Source organism: Lycorma delicatula, chromosome 1 (genome assembly GCF_047948215.1).
Source record: "Lycorma delicatula isolate Av1 chromosome 1, ASM4794821v1, whole genome shotgun sequence".
NCBI lineage: Eukaryota > Metazoa > Arthropoda > Insecta > Hemiptera > Fulgoridae > Lycorma > Lycorma delicatula.
Window position 1 is genome coordinate 149,961,573 of NC_134455.1, and position 22,499 is coordinate 149,984,071.

Genomic DNA, 22,499 nt, shown 5'->3' on the forward strand with positions numbered 1-22,499 from the left:
AGGAACCTAAAATACAAACAGCTAACAAAACATAAAAACATTAGCATTAATATTTTTTCTTAGACAAAACATAAAAATTTTAGATAATTAAACTTTTCAATTTCTTTACTAACTTAATATTTGTTAAGATTATACATACGAGGTGTGATCAAAAAATACGGTGAATAATTTTTTATTAAAAAATGTAATAAGGTTACATAGAATTCAATCTAATCTCCTTCAGTACTGTCCTTGGCTAGCAATGCACTTATCCCAACATTGACTCCATGACTGGAGGCATTACTGGAAGGCGTCTTTCGGAAGGGCTTTCAGCTGTTCGGTCGTGGCTCTCTCAATGTCAGCAATGGTGTCAAAACATTTTCCTTTAAGCACAGTTTTAATTTTTGGTAAGACCCAAAAGTTGCATGGTGCTAAATCTGGTGAGTATGGCGGATGTGGACAGACAGGAACACTTTTTTCAGCCAAAAACTCGCGAATGAGAAGCGAGGTGTGACACGGCACATTGTCGTGGTGAAGAAGGAAGCCGCCATTGGTCCATTTTTCTGGTCGCTTTCTTCATACGTCGTTTCGCAAACGTTGCAGTACACCCTTATAAAATTCAGAGTTCACAGTTGTTCCCCTTGGAACGAACTCTGATCGCACTATGCCCTCACTATCGAAAAAAACAACGAGCATGACCTTGATGTTGGATTTTGACTGACATGCCTTTTTAGGGTGAGGAGATGAACTGGTTTTCCATTGAGAACTCTGCATTTTGGTCTCAGGGTCATGGCCATAGACCCAACTTTCATCTCCAGTTACAATTTTGACCATGAAGTCCGGATCTGCATGAAGACGACCCTTCAACTCCGTGCAAATTGACACACGATTATCAAAATCCATGTTGCGTGACAGACACGATAAATACCTCACTCTAGCGGCTCTGGCAAGCTCGAACGTGTTACAACTTGTCCCTGCCTGTCTCAGTTGATCATGCTATTGGACAAATTACAGCTTATGGATGTAGCGTCGGCAGTTACCGCTATAAAAATTCATTCACTGTATTTTTTTATCACACCTCGTAATGATTTCTCTTCAACTTCAAAACAATTCTCTTTTAGCTCATCGTTAAGAGTAACAACCCATGTCAGAAATGCCCCATTTCTGCCAAAGCAATGGGTAGGTATGTACTAGAAAAAGTGAACACACTCAAAATTTATTGAGACAAAGAATGCATAATTCATCATTTCAACCACCACTGAAGATTTAGTCTTGAGTCTCAGAGGAGCATAAGATTCTCACTTTTTTTCATTAACTGATATAGGTAGCAAACCTATAATGAAACTTTATAAATAAATAAATAAATCTTTATTCTGATCGGGAAATAAAAATTATACAATATCATAGAAATAATAAAAAAAAATTATTAAAATCCATATTATTTACTTAAGTGTAAGTTAAGGTAAATATATTATGTTTAAAAAATTACTATAAAATAATTCAGAAGCCACTATTGAACTATTTTGAATACATATATGTACATGTTAAAGGGGGTGTTTATAATTATGACAAATTAACATTGTTTTCATTTAGGAAAAATTTGTTAAATTAAATAAATTAGTAGAAAAACTTTTCAAATTGTTCAGCAATTTATTAAAAATAACAATGGATACATAAGACCATTTCTCATAAACTCTAAAGTATTGTGTTGAGTTTTACAAAAGACAGTTATCTTTTAAAAATAAGTGACCATGCATTTTAGAAAAGATTGCACGTTCATATTTATAAACAAAAGGATGTTTAATTTTTCTAAATATTGGTCTATATCAATTCATAATTATGGATACCAGACAATGAGCTGGCAGCCAATCTATGTACTTTATAAGAAGAATATATGTTGGCATAATAAATATTTGTTAATGATGATGAGCTTAGAATTTTAAGGTCACTTCAGAGCAAAACAGTAAAGCTTCATTCTGTTACTAAACAAATCAATTTCATCATCAAGAAGTTGCCATATATATATATATATATATATATATATATATATATAAAACTCCCACATTGTGGGCGTTTCACTGGTAGCATAGCTATTAATTTTTCAACAGTAAAAAATATGGAAATAAATCATGTGTTTTACTGAGATCTGAATAAAATTGGAAATGACTGAGTCAGCAGGCAAATTTTCCCTAAGACAGTACTAAAAGTTTAATGTCATTTTTTCAATAAAAATTAAGTCAATTATTCAAAATTTTTCTAATTCTTTAGAAGATATGGAGAATTAAATTGGCTTGTAATTTGTTTTAAAATTAAATCCAAACATTTCTTAAGGAGGGGAATAACAACATAAGGCTTATGATAGCTAGGGAATAGTCTGCTGCTAAAGATTCATTACATTTCTACGGAGGATAACAATAGCAACAACAAACTTCTTTTACAGTACTAGCAGGAATATTATCAATATCTACTGAATACTTACTATTTATATAAAAATATATGTTTTAACTTCCTGTGAAAACAAATAGGAAATAAAAATTCAACAGGAATTTCATCAGAAAAGTTTAACAGAAATAAAAGTAGCGATTCAACTATTACTGAAGGTGAATATGGTTCTGTTTGAAATACTGAAAAATAAATTATTAAATTCCTCTGCTATCTAAATACAGGTGAGGTAATGTAAGTTGAGTTCTCTAGTATTTTTTGAGAAGTGATTTGTTTTATTTTCAAATCCCCTTTTACTTTTGATAACTGCCCATATAGTTTAGATTTATTGTTTGAATTCGATACTAAATTATAATTTAAGAACTAATTATATATTTTAGCAGTACAAATAATGTAAGCATTATTTATTTGTAATTTTTCAATAATTCTGGAAATATCAGACAAATTATATTCAAACATTTCAAGGAGATTTCTTAGGGTAGAACTAGATTTTATAATTTCTTAACTTATCCAAGCCATTATTTTATGTTCCAACTGTTTCCTTTTTTTATTAAAGGGCAAACTAGAATGAAAGCGTACTGAAATTTATTAAGAAATATGTTAAATTTTTCATCAAAACTAATTTTTTATTTCTCTCCCATTTTGTTTCTCACAACAACGTTCTAAGTTTCTAATTTAATCTTTATTGATTATTCTTCTAAAAGAATAGAAGTATTTATTCTCTTGTCACTTGCTTTCACAGATTATTGTATTGCAACTTGATTATAAAGGGTTGAAAATTACGTTTCGGTAAATTTTTAAAAATATTCTGTATACAGGAGGTCAAAGTCTTCGAAATTCTAGTTGGCTGGGACATCAAAATATTTGGATCTGCTAACTGAAACTGAGTCAATAGTTCATTTGTCACAAAACATAGTTGTGTAGAAAGATTTCAATAGAAGCAGAAGGAAACACACCGGCTTGGTCTAGTGGTGAATGCATCTTCCTAAATCAGCTGGTTTGGAAGTCAAGAGTTCCAGCATTCAAGTCCTAGTAAAGTCAGTTATTTTTGCATGGATTTGAATACTAAATCGTGTATACTGGTGTTTTTTGGTGGTTGGGTTTCAATTAATCACACATCTCAGGAATGGTTAAACTGAGACTGTACAAGACTACACTTCATTTACACTCATACATATCATCCTCTGAAGTATTATCTGAAAGGTGATTACCGTAAGCTAAACAGGAAAGAGAAAGAAAAAGACGCAGAAGGAGATCTATAAAATCTCCTTTGGAGGAGATTTCTCTAGTGTTAATATATCAATAGATAAGGGCATTGAATTGCAAAGCATTCAATGTAACTTTCAACTTTATTGTCTAACAAATATTAAGACTCCCTGTTGTTATCAGAAGTTCTAAAAAAACTTTGACAAGCTTGAAATTACTGAGCTCAGAAAGGGCTTCTTAGTTGGTCATCCTATGTTTTGAAAACCATACAAAATCCGACTCTGAAGAAATATTTCAACCTCTTTCGTCTTCTTAGGCACTGAATATTTACATGGGATGTCTTAATGTTTTCTGGAAGGAGGAATCACCCACTGGGTAATTCCTAGGTTCAAATCCTAAGGCAGTTAAATTTTAAGATTTCCTTAAAATTTTAAGGTTCAAATCCTAGTAAAGGCAGAATTTTTATATGGGTTTGAATACTAGGTCGTGGATACCAAAGTTCTTCAGTGGTTAGGTTTTAATTAATCACATATCTCAGGAATGGTTGACATGAAACTGTACAAAACTACACTTTATTTACCTTCATACATATCATCCTCTGAAGTAATACGGTGGTACCAAAGGCTAAAAAGAAAAAGAAGAGAGGAGAGGAGGAATCAATGTTTGATATTTTAGAAAGTTTGACTGCCGACATTATGTATTAATGTTATTAGAATTTATCATATTTTAAGGAAAGATTTGTTATTACTAATTGTTATATGAGGAATAAATTGAATTCAATCAAGGGATGTACATGAGTTAAAGAGGGGGAATCATTTCCAATCCAGAAAAAGAATCCTCCCTCTTTTTTATAAAAAAAAAATACTTCCTCAGAATTTTCAACTACAGGGTTTCAGCCAAAACTGCCTTACAATCCAAATTTAATTGTAGCCTTATGGCTCATGAGAGCATCATATTTATCCGTTTAGGAACAATGTGGCATCGCATGAATATTTCTTCTCATATGATTGATCACTTTCGTTCAGGTTAATTTAAATATCTAAATGTCTAGCCGGCAAAGGACATTAGTTAATTACAACACCGTTATATGGCTCAAACTCCTCATTTAATTTACAACACTGGGAATCTGGGCCAACAGCGTACTGATGGCATTCATATCCAGTGGAGGCCCCAAGTGGTAGAACTTTTGAAGCCCTCAAATTCAAGTTAGAAATAGAAGTTGCAAGAAAACTCTCATAAACTTATTAACAAAAAAGAAAAGTAATGACAAATTTCATACCGTTACACGTTAAATAAATTTATTTAAAAAAATATTTTGACGTGAATTTCTGTCTTGCTCTATTCCTTACAAAATCATCAATTATTTTGGCAGTGTCAATGCGATTAAAAATTTTCTGCTGAATATACAAAATGTATATACAAAGTTATTTAGTCTTTCTTTTCTCCTTAAATAATTTTTACTCTCTTTAAAACAGAAAATGATCTTACTCCAATGCATTAGATAAGGGAATTGTTAGAAAAATCTTCACTAATATTTCAATAATCGCAAACATGCAAGACATTTCTTAGGTGGCTCGATAGATGTGATATTTATCAACACCACTATCATATGAGAAATATAAGATGTCTGGAGTGGTTTTTATGGTATCCTTGATTTCTTTTAGAAATAGTCCAATTCATCTTCCAAAATGCAAACATCGTGTATCTTTTTTGTACATATTAATAGTGGGATAAACGATTCTTTTGATTCGATACTCAGAAAGAATTTGTAAAAAGAATTGTTCGTCTGGCTCAATGATTCTTTTCCTTCCCACCACTACCAGTACTGTAAACTCTAATGCTCATGCTCTCTTTCTCTTCTTCAGCCAAGTTTAATGATTCTTCTGTTCGACTCAACTGATGCATACATACTAAATGTCTTCGATTCTTCTCTTGTTCAACTCCTTAAGTAAACATCTGATTCTTTTTCAGTTCAATACATGTTTAGTAAACTTATAAGCCTATCACTTCTAATGCGCATGCTCTCTTTCTCTTCTTCACCCATGTTTAGCGATTCATCTCTCTTCATACTCCTGTTCGACTCAATTGATGTATACCTATTAAGTGTCTTCAATTCTTCTCTTTTCAACTATTATTTAACTCTTAAGTAAACATCTGATTCTTTTTCGGTTGAATACGATTTTTAGTAAACTTAGTAGCCTATCGTGTCTAATTCGCATGCTCTATTCCCTTCATCTACCCAACAATTCTCCTTATTTCATCTCTTATTCGATTCCTTTAGGAAAACAAGCTTATATCAACAAACCTCATCGCTAAACAGAGAAGGGAAAAAATTTTAACTATTACGCACACTTTCCATATAACATCATTATTCTTTTTTCTTTTAATTTTCTATTACTTTTTTTTTGTCTTCAGTCATTTGACTGGTTTGATGCAGCTCTCCAAGATTCCCCATCTAGTGCTAGTCGTTTCATTTCAGTATACCCTCTACATCCTACATCCCTAACAATTTGTTTTACATATTTCAAACGTGGCCTGCCTACACAATTTTTTCCTTCTACCTGTCCTTCCAATATTAAAGCGACTATTCCAGGATGCCTTAGTATGTGGCCTGTAAGTCTGTCTCTTCTTTTAACTATATTTTTCCAAATGCTTCTTTCTTCATCTATTTGCCGCAATACCTCTTCATTTGTCACTTTATCCACCCATCTGATTTTTAACATTCTCCTATAGCACCACATTTCAAAAGCTTCTAATCTTTTCTTCTCAGATACTCCGATTGTCCAAGTTTCACTTCCGTATAAAGCGACACTCCAAACATACACTTTCAAAAATCTTTTCCTGACATTTAAATTAATTTTTGATGTAAACAAATTATATTTCTTACTGAAGGCTCGTTTAGCTTGTGCTATTCGGCATTTTATATCGCTCCTGCTTCGTCCATCTTTAGTAATTCTACTTCCCAAATAACAAAATTCTTCTACCTCCATAATCTTTTCTCCTCCTATTTTCACATTCAGTGGTCCATCTTTGTTATTTCTACTACATTTCATTACTTTTGTTTTGTTCTTGTTTATTTTCATGCGATAGTTCTTGCGTAGGACTTCATCTATGCCGTTCATTGTTTCTTCTTAATCTTTTTACTCTCGGCTAGAATTACTATATCATCAGCAAATCGTAGCATCTTTATCTTTTCACCTTGTACTGTTACTCCGAATCTAAATTGTTCTTTAACATCATTAACTGCTAGTTCCATGTAAAGATTAAAAAGTAACAGAGATAGAGAACATCCTTGTCAGACTCCCTTTCTTATTACGGCTTCTTTCTTATGTTCTTCAATTGTAATTGTTGCTGTTTGGTTCCTGTACATGTTAGCAATTGTTCTTCTATCTCTGTATTTGAACCCTAATTTTTTTAAAATGCTGAACATTTTATTCCAGTCTACGTTATCGAATGCCTTTTCTAGGTCTATAAACGCCAAGTATGTTGGTTTGTTTTTCTTTAATCTTCCTTCCACTATTAATCTGAGGCCTAAAATTGCTTCCCTTGTCACTATACTTTTCCTGAAACCAAATTGGTCTTCTCCTAACACTTCTTCCACTCTCCTCTCAATTCTTCTGTATAGAATTCTACTTAAGATTTTTTATGCATGACTAGTTAAACTAATTGTTCTGTATTCTTCACATTTTTCTGCCCCTGCTTTCTTTGGTATCATGACTATAACACTTTTTTTGAAGTCTGACAGAAATTCCCCTTTTTCATAAATATTACACACCAGTTTGTATAATCTCTCAATCGCTTCCTCACCTGCACTGCGCAGTAATTCTACAGGTATTCCGTCTATTCCAGGAGCCTTTCTGCCATTTAAATCTTTTAATGCTCTCTTAAATTCAGATCTCAGTATTGTTTCTCCCATTTCATCCTCCTCAACTTCCTCTTCTTCCTCTATAACATCATTTTCTAGTTCATTTCCTCCGTATAACTCTTCAATATATTCCACCCATCTATCGTCTTTACCTTTTGTATTATATATTGGTGTACCATCTTTGTTTAACACATTATTAGATTTTAATTTATGTACCCCAAAATTTTCCTTTACTTTCCTGTATGCTCCGTCTATTTTACCAATGTTCATTTCTCTTTCCACTTCTGAACACTTTTCTTTAATCCACTCTTATTTCGCCAGTTTGCACTTCCTGTTTATAGCATTTCTTAATTGCCGATAGTTCCTTTTACTTTCTTCATCACTAGCATTCTTATATTTTCTACGTTCATCCATCAGCTGCAATATATCGCCTGAAACCAAAGGTTTTCTACCAGTTCTCTTTATTCCGCCTAAGTTTGCTTCTGCTGATTTAAGAATTTCCTTTTTAACATTCTCCCATTCTTCTTCTACATTTTCTACCTTATCTTTTTACTCAGACCTCTTGCAATGTCCTCCTCAAAAATCTTCTTTACCTCCTCTTCCTCAAGCTTCTCTAAATTCCACCGATTCATCTGACACCTTTTCTTCTGGTTTTTAAACCCCAATGTACATTTCATTATCACCAAATTATGGTCGCTATCAATGTCTGCTCCAGGGTAAGTTTTGCAGTCAACGAGTTGATTTCTAAATCTTTGCTTAACCATGATGTAATCTACCGATAATTTGCAGTATCGCCTGGAAAATGTATTCCCCAACTGTATTTCCTTCCTTGCCTTTTCCAATACTTGCATTCCAATCTCCAACTATTATTAAATTTTCATCTCCTTTTACGTGTTTAATTGCTTCATCAATCTCTTCGTATACACACTCTACCTCATCATCATCATGGGCGCTTGTAGGCATATAGACGTTAACAATCGTTGTCGGTTTAGGTTTTGATTTTATCTTTATTACAAATAAAACCTGTCTCTCAAAGCAAAAGCCAAGCGTTAGATATTCAATTAATTAGGTTAATAACTAAGGATTATCAACCTATTTCACTCGTTGAGGATGAAGAATTCAAGAAGTTTCACATGTTAAATCCTGGGTATTTGCTTCCTTGTCAGAAAACAACTACAACTAGTTTAATTCCACAATTATATGATAGAATTTCTTGTGAGATTCATAAGTCATTATATAATATAGAAGCATGCTCAATAACCACTGACAGTTGGATATCGGTTTCAAATAATAATTATATGGACATAACTATCCATTTCATTGACCATGATTGTAATTTTAAAATCCAATTACTTGTTTGGAAATCTGTAGTCAACATACAGCTAAAAATACTGTCATTAAATTACAAGATAAATTCAATGAATGGGCTATTACTGACAAAATAGTAGCAGTTGTTAGTGATAATGCAGCAAATTTAAAAGCTGCTATTCGCAATTGTCAGTAACACCATATTCCTTGCTTAGCGCATACAATTAATTTAACTGTCCAATCAGCAGTGTCGGAAATAAAAACAATTGTGGCAAAATCAAAGGCAATTGTAGATTTTTTTAAACGAAGTTCTCACGCTGCCTCCAAACTGCAAAACATGCAGCAAAAAAAAAACCACTAATTTCAACTATCACTTTGGTGAATCCTACTCTAAATAATATTACATTTGATGAGTGGACAGTTATAGCTGAAATGTGCAAATTATTGAAAATGTTTGAAGAGATAACTACAATAAGTTCTCACTATAAAACTAAAAAATGTCACTATATCAAAAATCTGTTTATTGGTACAAGCGATGACAAGACATGTTCTTAAGATTAAATCTTCTCAAAATTCTGAAATCGTTAAAGTATGCAACAAGATGTTAGACGAACTGCAACATAGATTTAAGGATGTTGAAAATAATAATATTTTGCTTGAAAACATGCTATTAGGTACTCGTTTAAAAAAAAAATGCTTTTAAAGATGAAGCATCTTACAAAAATTCTTACACAAAACTTTCACATAAAGTATTCAGATCGAACAAGGTGATAGGTTTGAAACTGAACTAGAAATTATTGAACCCTGCATTTCAACTGCATGGGAGATTTTGATAAAAAAGTAAGGCCTAAAAACTTATTAAACTAATTCAAACCCAACAGTAGAAGAAATTTTAGAGCTAGATAAATATATAAATGAACTGCTCATTTCAAGAAACACAAGATCCTTTCTCTTGGTGGAATGAAATGCGGTTAATTTAATCAAGATTATTCAAAATAATGCAAAATAGACTTTGTATCCCTGCAACCTGTTTCCTGTAAACTATTTTTTTTCAGAAGTGGGAATTTTAATAACAGAAAGGCGAAATAGACTTAACTTACATCAAAGAATTTCGAAAAAATTATATTTCTACATGTAAATATGTAAAATTTATTTGAAAGGTATTAACTAATTATTTATTTTGCTTAATTTTTACTATTATTTTTTTGTGATAACAGAACCAAAAATTTTTAAAAACAAAATGTCTGTGTAACTGTGCGCGTATTAGTAAAAACATCAAAGTAAATATAAAATCATAACATCGATGTGATAAAGAAAAAACAAAGACGGAATCAATGGCGCTTTCAAAAATAAGGTACGGTACAAGCTATACTATCTTTAATTATTCATTCTGTCATTTATAACCTAAGAGAAATTAGTAAAGATGAATTTTGTAGTAATAAAAATTTTTACCTATCGGGTCTGTCTAGTAGTGAACGCGTTTACGCAAATCAGCTAGGTTCAAGTCTTAGTAAAGGCAGTTACTTTTATACGGATTTGAATACTAGATCGTGGATACCGGTGTTCGTTGGTGGTTGGATTTCAATTAACTACACATTTCAAAACTGGTCGACCTGAGACTGTACAAGACTATACTTCATTTACACTCATAGATATCACCCTTATTCTCTCTCGTAAGTAATTCCTGACGGTGCTTCCGGAGGTTAAAAAGAAAAAAAAGAAATAAATACATTGAATGAGTAGAAATTAAAAAATATTTATATATTTGGCTCTCATTTCGCTGTAGTTGGTGATAAAACAAAAAAATGTTTTATGGAGCTTTCAGATAAAATTTAATTGTTTAAGATTGACTCAGTTAAATAGCACAATTAATGAAAATATTTTATAATCATAAGTAATAGATTTGCTGAATGTTCAATAAAAATAGTGATGGTGATGTAATAAGTTATGAGTCACGTATGGATATTAAGAAAACAAACGCAAGCTAGAATTTGGTATGGTAGGAGGATCACCCACTACAAAGTACGCATAAGAAAGATTACTATGAATCGAATCGAATCGTAATTGAGAAAGATTTGGTTTCCTGCGCCTTTCCAATTTATTGTTAAGAATCGTAAAGAGATCGGTTCTCTGCAAACCTGTTCTCGATTCTTCGTTCAGTATAAAGAATCGAATCGAAGGAACGACTGGTTCAAGATTTTTTCCATTACTATGTATATATCTTCAACTTTTTTAACGCTTTCATTAATCTGTTAACAATTTCCAATCAACAAATATACGAAAAGGCACTAGAACAACTTCATAATTTTGAGCTCTTTGAGATAGTTGTGCGTTATTGTTATCACATATGACATAAAATGAATTGACTTTAAATTTTCTCTAATTGTGAATTCATGTCTGACTTCTTTGTTTTCATCAAAAACCACGTTTCTCTTTCATAATCTGCGAGTTTGTTCATTTCACAATAAATGATAGCCCTGATAATAAATCAGTTGCCTCTTTATCAGTTTTTTCATATTCTTTTCGGAAATTACTGATAAAAGTTTCTAATGTATTAATTAGGATAGTATCACTTATGGTATATCGTTGAAAAGCTCTCAATGAGGGCTTATTACTGCAGTTAAGAAAAAGTCCAAATACAATTTTTTTTGGAGTTTGGTCTTTTTTGGACACTTTTGGTGCAGTCGATTGCAATGAAAACGGAGGTAGGTGCACAACTGGATGTTACAATAGTCCTAAATCCAAAATTCCAACATCCTACGGCTAATTGTTTTTAAGTAATGCGAGATACATACGTACGTATAGACGTTACGCCGAAACTAGTCAAAAGGGATTCAAGGATGGTCAAAATGGATATTTCCGTTGAAATCTGATAACCGAAATTTTTCACCATCACAATACTTCCTTTACTTCGTACAAGGAAGCAAATGTATGCATCGCATGAAGTTGAAATCTCAACTGAATACGCAATTCATAGCCAAAATGCGTTTATTCTATCAGGGATTTGAATAACATGATAATGTTGCAATCAAATATTTAAAACAAAAACTATTAACAAAAATATTTAAAGAATTAATATAAAAGAAATATTTCTACGAAGAAATTTTTTCTTGATTCTCATGAATCTATATATAACGTTTTTCGCAAAGAAATATTTAAATTCTAATTTTTAATCCTGTTTTTAGTTGAGAAAGATTTACATCTCATAACTTTCTTTTTGAGCCAAAATATTTCCTTATCCCGATGGCTGGATGGTTGGACAGTCACATGATTATTGATCAGCTGATTGATCTTGTGGACGCTCGTTGGGTGGGTAAGATTTGTGCTAGTGTTTTTTTAAACAAAATGCTTCCTTACGTTTTATTCTTTTCATCTTTATTAATATCAGGTTTGTTAATCCTTTTATTTATTTTAATTTACGGTGATTTTTGCCATTCAACGCAAAAGTATTAATGATTAGTTTCTTATATTGTTTTGTTTAATGGTTGTAAAGGTTACACCCATTCCAATTGTTTTTGTGTTGTAAATTATGCATGCTTAATTATGTGATTTATTTAGTTTTGTATCTTCGATTTTTCTGAGTTATTCTTTTTTTTAATGTCAGATTATTTGAATTTATATTTTTTTAATCCTTGGCCGTGAAACGTGATTTTTATATTTTTGTTTTTTGAGAAACATTTGCAAGTTTATTATCGGTTTCAAAATTCCACTTTACAGGAATGTGGCGTTAATAAAAACGGTTTCAGTAAATACTCAGCCTAAAGTGTATTCGTATCCACTGGGTTGTAAAGTAATCTTTAAAAAATAATTTATCTTTAATATTTATTTTTTTCCTCAAAGTGAGTGGTAAGTTCTCTGCTTCGGGAAATTTATTTCGGGTTCTTCTTTAGTTTTCCCAATTACGTGTTAAAAACTTTACATCGCCCCGGTTTGGAGTGAGATTTCTTTGATCTTTCAAGCTGGCTGAAAATACTAGCTTGTTTGTTGAAAATAATGTCTACTTAATTTATGTATTTATGAAACAAGTTTATTGAATGTTTTAGAATCAGCTCTAGCTGTTTACACATTCAAATGTTCAGGTACTTGTGCATAGCAATGACTAGCTTTGCATGTGCATATTCAATTGTGCATCAAAGAAATCACTTTTTTTTATAGAAACTAATATTTGAGTAAGCTGAAGCATGAATATGTATATATATGTAGTTTAATAAATTAATGTTGTTCCTCGTATAATAAATTATTGTATTTATGCAGTATGTGGCCTTATGGATGTTATTTTTTCAAATTCATGTTGATTTTGTGTGTATATGTAGGTGTAACTAATTTTGAGCATTTATAAATATAGTAAAATGTATTTAAAGACAAGCAAGCTGTAAAATTTGAAGGGAGATTATATCCATTGATTAGAAATTTCAATTTAATATTACTAGTTAAAAGGGATTTGGTTGAAATCCTTTATTATTAATAAAAATTATGCTTTTTGCAAGTACACTGGTTACTGAAATTACAAATAACACTTTTTTTAAGCCTTTTTCATTAAAGTCCTATTCTAAGTGCTGAAGTTAGGTGTTAATGCAATTTTATAAACGCTCATAATGACATAATTAGAATAGAAAAAGGAAACATTGTTTAAATATGAAAAATACAAATTAATGCTCTATTATTGATAGGTATATTATTATATTGATAAGCATTGTAAAGCAGTATTGATAAGGGGGTTAGATTTTATTTACAATCATTTTTAGAATATCTAGTTGTATGCTTTTCATATTACCTTAAAATATTCTCAGCTCTTTGTAAATTTTTAGCAGTTACTGTGTTCTCAGAATTTACTCCATTTTATGTTCAAGCTAATCTCAATAAACTGCTTAACAGTTAAGTAGAATGATGTCGAGTTATCAACATGAAGCGATTAAAACTATCAGCTAGTAATTATAGAATATCTTTATTATGTCTAATTTGATTTTATTTATAGGTAATGTCTTTTTAGTGGATTTCCCAAGAATTTGTAGAAATAGTGACTCCAACTGGTCAAATTTTCTAAAGTGATGTTGCAGGGATAGGGACCAACTTTTTATTATGTTTTGGAGTCTCCTGAACATGATTCTGCAATGTTTATATACATATAAGATTTTATTGCCCTCTCTACTGGATGCAAATATGTTTCATCTAACAGATTTTGATGAAACTTAGTGAGGGGATTTAAAACTATTGGGAATAGAGCCCTATTGATTTTCAAGAAAATTGGTTCACAGGAACCAGAGTTGGACAAATAAGAGGGTTATTGGGCATATATTCAGTTTTCTTTTGTTCTACTGGACGCAATATTTAACCAGTTTTGACGAAACTTGGTAGGATGATGTAAACCTAATAGAAATATAACACTATTGATTTTCTAGTTAATTGGTTCAAAGGATCCAGAGGAAGAGGCAAAAAGCTGGGTTTTTGGGTACGTTTTCAAGGGTGACATAGTAGAAAGCCAAAATTAGATTTTTGCAAGCACTGCCAGGTGCGAGCTAATTTTGCTATAGTACATTCGTTTTGCAATAATCCAAAATGTTATCTGGTATAAAGGAAAGGGACTGGTGTCCAAAAAAATCAGTTTTGAATTTGAACTTTATTTGTGAGCACAGCTATAAAAACCACACAAATTATAAATAACAATATCAAAGTGAGTTGTTGGCAAGTAGCAGTATTAAGCAATTGATGCAATTACAACTCAACAACTATGTGAAAAGGAGGAAGAAAAAATAAATATATATCTATAGTGTATTTATTGAAACGATACACAGTCAATACCTTGCAGTATTAAAAAAAACCTATGATACTTTGATAACATGAAATATAAAGAAATACCGAAAGCAATATTTTAAATAATTACAGCGACACATCATCCTTCCTTTCTTAAGTAAAACCAGAAATACACCTTTGTGACACACATACAGAATTTTTTTTTCTTACCATGTCTTTAGTACAGGCTAGATTTTAGATTAGATTGGAAACTTATCAGAATCTGCCTAATTTCTTCAACACTGTTAGGTTGAATGTCATTCAAGCATTTGCCTTCTAGAACTCTAATATTATATTCATTTAATCAGCATGTGAAGGAATAACTTCTGAAACTGGACTTTCTGGTAAATTTTTTTTCTTTTGCAAGTCCTTAACCTTGATTTCTCAGTTTTATTAACAGTGTCTCTTGTTATTGAAATAATGTAATTGAACATTGCAGTTTTTTCACTTGCTCATTGCTTGTTGGTTCCAAATCTGTAATATCCAAGATAAGCAGTAAAGTTACACTTAACATATTTTTTTGGGTCCAACCAAGGACATATTTTTGAAATTACTTAAAAGTCTTAACAGTTTACTGGAAACATTAAACTTTATTTATTCAGTTGTATTTTTCACTAGACATGAATTTTGGGTCATATAACTTTTTAACCAGTTTTGATGTGCATTCTGATGTTTTGAAACTTAGTTCGTGTCTAACAGTATGGTATGAAAATGTAGCTTCTTTAGCAGCACACTCCAGATCACTGTTATTGTTATTCCCATCTTTGGCTTTAAAAAAGTTTCTTATGTTAGCTGAAGCAGTAGCATTAATAGCACCCCTATGTTTAACTGTTTTCACTGGTCTTCAGTATCACCCTTTCTTTTATGTGCAACAGAAAATTCTCCGGTACAAAGTGTGCATTAAACAAGTTCATTATTACTCTCATTACACAATTTCAAAAATTTGTATTCCTGTTGCAGGTAAACATTAAACACCCATTTTCTTTTGCCCATTGCTAAACGATGAAACAAACACTGAATAGACATAAAATGATAAAAAACGTGTAGACAAGTTACTTCACACACGAAAACAACAAACACATTGCCCCTGTTGTGTTGCCAAATAACTAAGTAAAATGTTGTTGCGAGATCGGTAGTTGTGCCTCTGTTGAAATCAATGTCAGTGCTTGCTCCAAGGTTGGCATCTTTGCTTTTAAGAGTTGCTAAGTTAGTTGTAAAGTTGTCATCGCTTTTATTTTAACTAAATGAGTTAGATAAAATCTTAAAAATGTTAATAATAAAAATATCATTTTGGAAATGTAGAATCTGTAGATCCAGTTGCTCAATTTCATTATTCATAAAGAGGAGTACATCTTTATTTCTGCTTATGATTAAAAACAGTTCTGTAAACAAAGGTGTGAGTATAATTGTTCTGTTTTAAACAGTTCTGCAAAGTAACTCATAGCCATTTGCTTTAATGGTGGATCTACAAAAAATCTTGAAAACCTAATTTCTTTTGAAACTTGCAGATTTTGTTGTGGCTTGTAAATTATTAACTTATGAAATATTAAATGGTTGTCATCCCCACTTCCTATAAATACAGGTTGTCATTCATTCTTCTAATGTTTTAAAGTCCTCATTTTTAAAATAATTGATACGCAACAGATATGTTAAAACATGCACATTACTACTCTACTATGATCATACAGCTTTAGCCAAGATATACTATATCTATTGCCTATTCGAGTCTGCTGGAAGCAGACTGTTCCAGAACACAATGTCATTGAAATTTTAAAACAAAAGAATATTGATTCATGGATTCAAGTACCTCCTGCTTAAATTCAAATGCTTCTGTAAGATTCAAGACTAATAAATTCACACTTATTATTCAGTTCAAAAGCATACATTTTCTAAAAATATTATTTTGAAGTTAATTTCTTTAATAAAGGAAGGTATTAGGTTTCTTTTGTTTTTATTCATTTTACTACATGTAGTACATAAGCTTAGAGAATTTTATTTTGCCTATTTCAGTCCTTTTCGAGTTATTAGACTTAAAACTTGGAAATAAAAACTAATTTTTAAGCTTCACTTTAGAGCAATTCTTGTGTTGTTTTTGAAATGCATCAGGACACATAATATATTATCATGTAGCTGATCATTTTCTTAATTTAAAAATTTTCGTTATTGAAGTGATATATTAAGAAATTCAGAAATTATAAAGATAAGATCAAATCCTTGAATGACATTGTCTTTTGCTGGTTATCATTTTTTTTCTTTGCTGTGGTTGGTGATGAATTAAATGAACATATTCTGATTTTTATAGTTGGAGAATTTAAAAAAAATAAATAAATTTGGTTAAAATTGTATTGCACTACCAATATATAGTGTTTTAGGGAATGACTATTTCAAGTTGTATAGATTTCCATTCTGTTATAAAATAGGTTCAAACTTTTGAAATGTGTTAACTACATTATTTTACTGTAATTCACATTTCATTCTTTTTGGCCCTGTACTAGTAATACTTTTTTATGGTGAAGATGTTACTTGTTAATAACATTTTATCCACAACAATTTTTGTTTTCACCTAATTGACTTCTTCACTTAATATCTTTATGCAACTCATAAATAAATCAGCTACTAGATTCTGTTACAGGATATGATTATTTGCTTTCACCAGTAGACCAATGGTGGGACTGCAAGACACCCACCATTTATGATGTAACATTAAAGCTAAATGATAGATTTACTTATTAATTTGCTGCTTTAGGGCAATTTTAATTTTTTTTTTTTTGTTATATTTGGATTATATTTATTTTAGCATATGGGGAAGGTGAAATTGTATTTCTCCAGGCACCATCATCAATATCATTTCATGGTCAGCAACAGTTGCCGTTGAGTCTTGTCAAGGATGTACTTACAGCAGCTATGGGATTTTCTGTTCAGGAGGTAATGTCAAATTTTGTTATACTTCTATTAAAATATTTGAATATTTTAAAATTAAATAAAAAATTTTAACAGATCTGTAGTTTAACACTTACATATCTTGTGTATTTATCATTTACATGTAATATATATATATATATATATACACACTAGGCAGGCTAACTTAACTTGCTGACCATCTACCCAGGGGGCTCTGCCCTCTGGCCAGATGCCCCACCAATACATTCATTATCCTTATGGTTATTTGAATATTACATATTTTACAGATATACATTAAATAAAAAAGAATTACTCATTATATTTCTGTTGCTATATGACAGAAATATAATAATGAAGTAAAGGGATTAATTATATTTTTCTTTAATGAATATCTTTAATATTTTAACCTCTAAGGGGGCTAGGGCATTGATGTATGGTGTAAAATCTTCCCTTGGATAACATGAATGTATCCTGAAAATTTGAAAGCAGTCAGTTGGTTCTCATTATTTGTATTGCTTATTAATGCAAACTATATTTAATTAATTAATATACTAAATAATATAGTTATCCCCCCTCACTACGTGTGTGTGTGTTTTAATTTAATTATGGTATAAGAGTTTCTTTCATTAGTATACAGCAATAAGAGAATTAAGATTTAATATTTTGTGTACTTGAGTATTCATTCTTACAAATACTGTAAGAAGATTTATAATAAAATCCTATATTCTAAAACAAGGTTTAAGAAAAACTATGAAGTAAATTATTTCTTAGAAGAAATTTTTTGTTATTAAAATATTACAGATTGAGAAATCAATCTTACTTGTAAACATTTTATGGCAGTTAAAAACTAAATTAGTGTAATTAACAATTTGTAAAAAAAACATTAATTTTTTTTCTGGCAAAGAGAAAATAAATGCAGAAGAGCTGTGTTTTATGCTAATGTAAAGGGTCTTTCAAATTGAGTGCAAAAAATTGACAAATTGAGGTGGCGATATTGATCATTTAAAAAATCTATTCAAGCATTTTGTTTTCAGTAGTTTATGATGAATAATCACGGAATGCTACATGTCTCAACTACTTTGACAAATCATAAAAATTTATTATCAAAATATGGAATCGGTTATAGCAAAGTATAATACACTTTATGATATTTATGGCTTGCATGATAGCACAATTCATCATTTGGTTAAAAAAATTTGGAGAGAATTTTCTCTACTTAATGTTGAAATACCATTTCACTAAAGGAACGCAAGGAGTCAAAAGAATATTGCTGCAGTAAGTGCAAATATTTGTGAAAATCAAAATTTATTCTTTTACACTATTCACAAGAATCGGGCCTCTTTTCAATAACAACATGGTGAATTTTACATCAAGAACTTGGTCTTCACCCATATAAGATTCAACTAACTTAAGAATTAAAGCCACGGGACCATTCTTTGCTAGACTGTTTGCTGATTGGACTCTAGAGCAGTTTAAACTGTGTCCGGATTTTCATAAAAAAATCATCTTTTCAGACGAAGTTGATTTTTGGCTTGATGCCTTTGTAAACAAGCAAATTTGCCTTACTTGGAATGATTCCAATCCACAATTGATTCAACAGTGATCATAACATCCAAAAAAAAATCATTGTTTGTTATGGATTATGGGCTGGTGGCATCGTGATATTTTATTTGATTTGAATGAGATGTGATTTCAATAGGATGGTGCAATATGCCACAGTGCTGAAACAATTCAGTTATTACGTTAAAAATTTGGCGATTTGATAATTTCATAAAACGGTAATGTCAGTTGGCCACTTAGATCATGTAATTTTACTCCCTTAGTTCCCTGGAGTTATGTTAAATCATAAGCCTACACCAACAATTCACTAACAATTGATGAGTTTAAAGCACTGCATTATAAGTGGAATTCAAGCTGATTTGTGCAAAAGTTATGTAAAAATTTTGTTGATAGATTCGTTATGTCAGGCAAAGTCATGGAGCCCATATGAATGATTAAACATAATGTAATGTTATAAACTTAAAAATAAAAAAAACCAAATTTGTTGGATATTATGTATACCTTTTGCACTGATAATGAAAGACCCTATACGTAAACATTATTTATCATTGGATGTAGCTTTGTTCTACTTTCTACTTGATTTGAGCACATATAAGAATCTTTTCTCTAAATGATACAAAAATGTAAGTAATTAACAAAACCAGTTTATTTATTTGCAATTATCCTTCTAGACAATAATAGTATTGAGTTTTTTTGTAATAATGTGTTAGCTCAGTAGAAAATAATATTAAAATGAAAATGTGAAACCTGATGTGCTAGTTTTGAAATAATGAGCTTCTGAGTTTTACTTAAAAGCTCTTAAAATCCAAAATTTATTAAAGGGAATTTTTTATGCTTATTTTCTTTAGTATGTTATGTTTAATATTATGGGATCATATATCAATATTATCTGTGATCACATGTGTAGTATTAATAAGGAGTTGATGGTGCACTCATAAACAAAACAAAGGATATAGAGTTGATTGGTATACTGGTAAGCTGTACTGCAACAGTATGCAATGTGATAGAATATGTCACTAGGTTTATTGTAATATATATTTGTAGTTAAATTTGAATGTATTGTAGAAGACTAATTTCAAATATTGCTGTTAAGTATGGATTCTATGTAGCATTTTCCATATCGCATACTTTCCTAAAGTTGTCATATGCAAATCAACTACAGAGTAAAAATTTAATAATTCACTCATTCAACATTTCAGAACACCATTCCTGTTATATCACATTGAGTATAGCAGCACAAACATTCTGAAACACATTTCATATTTTTATCATTGTTACCTCTCGAGACTAAGTTTTAACGTACTGCAATCATCTAGAACACTCAAACTAGTAGAGTTGTGTTCATGATTTCCTTTTAAATAGAATTTGTGCATTTTTAACTTTTGTCAGCTTTTATTTGTATTAAAATGCAAAGAAAATTTTTACTTTATATTTATTCTTATTATTGAAAGTGTAATAAATTCTGGTTGTTAAAAATCTTCCTAGAAGCCACAAATGATAAAGCATTTGTTTTGAACATAGTCCATTAACTTAAAACAAGAAAACAACAAACTGGTGTTATTCACAGTTGTGGTATAGCTTCTTATGAAAAGTCAAGACTCGACTTTTCATCCTCTAAAAAATGTACACTAGCATGATAACCGGTAATACTGCTTCGTTGTCCATTTTTCTTTATAGAAACACTATTTTCACTATTATGTATTTATTAAATATGTTTTGTATGGTTTTAATATTTCTCATCATGCAAAATGAATCTGCTATTTTTATTCTTCTCTTGACAGCAAGCAAACTTATGTTGGCTTTACAAAAAAATAAATTATGTTTCATCTATATTTAGTCAGATGGTGCAAGCTGCAATCTCATGTTTTACCTTTTTCTCATAAAGAAAAATTGAAATCTCTATTTTTTCATCAGCTGGCACAAGTTATTATTAGTGTTCAGAAAATACTAGGATATATGTAAAGGTTATTATGTGAACATTTTTTAATAAACTTACATTTATATATATATAAATATATAGATTATATATATATTTATATATATATATATATATATATATAAATGTAAGTTTATTGTAAACTGATAAATGTCAGAATATGATAAAAAAATTAAATTAAGTATAATTAAATATAAAAAAAATAATATAAAATTAAGTATGTTATCAATAATAGATAAAATAAAAATATCACTTAGTCTTTCTAAGAAATTCACATAAGTGCTTTAGAAGAGTGACATGTTAGTTTCACATGATATAAGCAATATGTATACAAAAATTCCAGTAAAAGGAATTTTAAATATTGGAAAAAAATTATTACATAAAAGTAAAATAAACGTTTCTGTTATAAATGAAATACCATTATTGGAACTCATCCTAAACCATAATTATTGTACGCAATGAATTTTACTTAAAAGAAGAAGGGATCCTCTATCAGAAATATTTTTACAAAAGACATGGAAGAAGCTATTTAATATTAGACAAATTCAAACAAAAATTTTCGATTAGATATGTAAATGATATTTTTGTAATATTTAATAAAATAAATTTGGAACACACAATAATTCTTAATAAACTTAATGATTCCATAAAAATATAACGCATACTGCAGAAAGTGAAAATAATAATATTATAAATTTTCTTGACATAAATATTAAAAAGGATAAAGGAAAATTAAAATTGTTAGTATATACTGGAAACCAATGTTACCAATAGCAACTTTAAAGAACCTCTCCATTCATCCATTCCCTCAGAAACTTTTCACGTATAATAATATAACAGAGCTTTACAATACTTTGATTATAATGTAATATTAAAAATGGAATTAAATTTAATTAAACATGTAGCATTTAAAAATGGAATCAAGAAAAACATAATTAATAATTTAATAAATAAATAAATATACAAGTACAACAGTGAAGAAACATTTTCTATTTTTAATGGTAATAAAAGTTTTTTACCTATAACATAGTATTAATAATCTCAAATAACAACAAAAATTACCACCGAACACAGTAAGTGGAACTTAGAAAACTAATACCAAAAGTCAACTTTCATAGGATTCCGTACAATCAGTCTGTACAAAATTCTAAAAATACATCAACAAAAACAAAAAGTAAATAATTAAAACTAAAAACTTAGAAACCTAAACTTCAGTATCCACAAAACTTTGACAAAATACTCAATGCCAACTGAAATGATGATAATAATATATTCTACTTCTTCAAATAACATCTCACTAACTTTTATAAAGTAGCTTCTAAAATTAATAATAATGAATCAGATAAAAATATTTATGATGAACTAGGTGAGTGTAGAATTTAATTATGGTAATAAGGATTATAATAAATTCTATATATGTATGACAAATAGATAATTAAACAAAAAAAGAATTAAGAAGCATCTACAAGTATTTCATTCTATAAAAAAGGATGGTGCAAGGGTTTGTTGTAT

At 30.1% G+C, this 22,499-nt stretch overlaps 1 protein-coding gene across 1 annotated transcript in view; it reads left to right on the top strand.

Annotated features, from left to right (window-relative positions):
- The first annotated feature begins 12,035 nt into the window (after nt 1-12,035).
- The window catches only part of ATP6AP2 (ATPase H(+)-transporting accessory protein 2), a 47,229-nt gene continuing 36,765 nt past the window's right edge, over nt 12,036-22,499 (top strand). The window contains exons 1-2 of the mRNA XM_075364708.1: nt 12,036-12,188; nt 17,388-17,515. Of these exons, the coding sequence (XP_075220823.1) occupies nt 12,044-12,188; nt 17,388-17,515 (273 nt within the window). The 5' untranslated portion in view covers nt 12,036-12,043. The remainder of the gene's footprint in view (nt 12,189-17,387; nt 17,516-22,499) is intronic.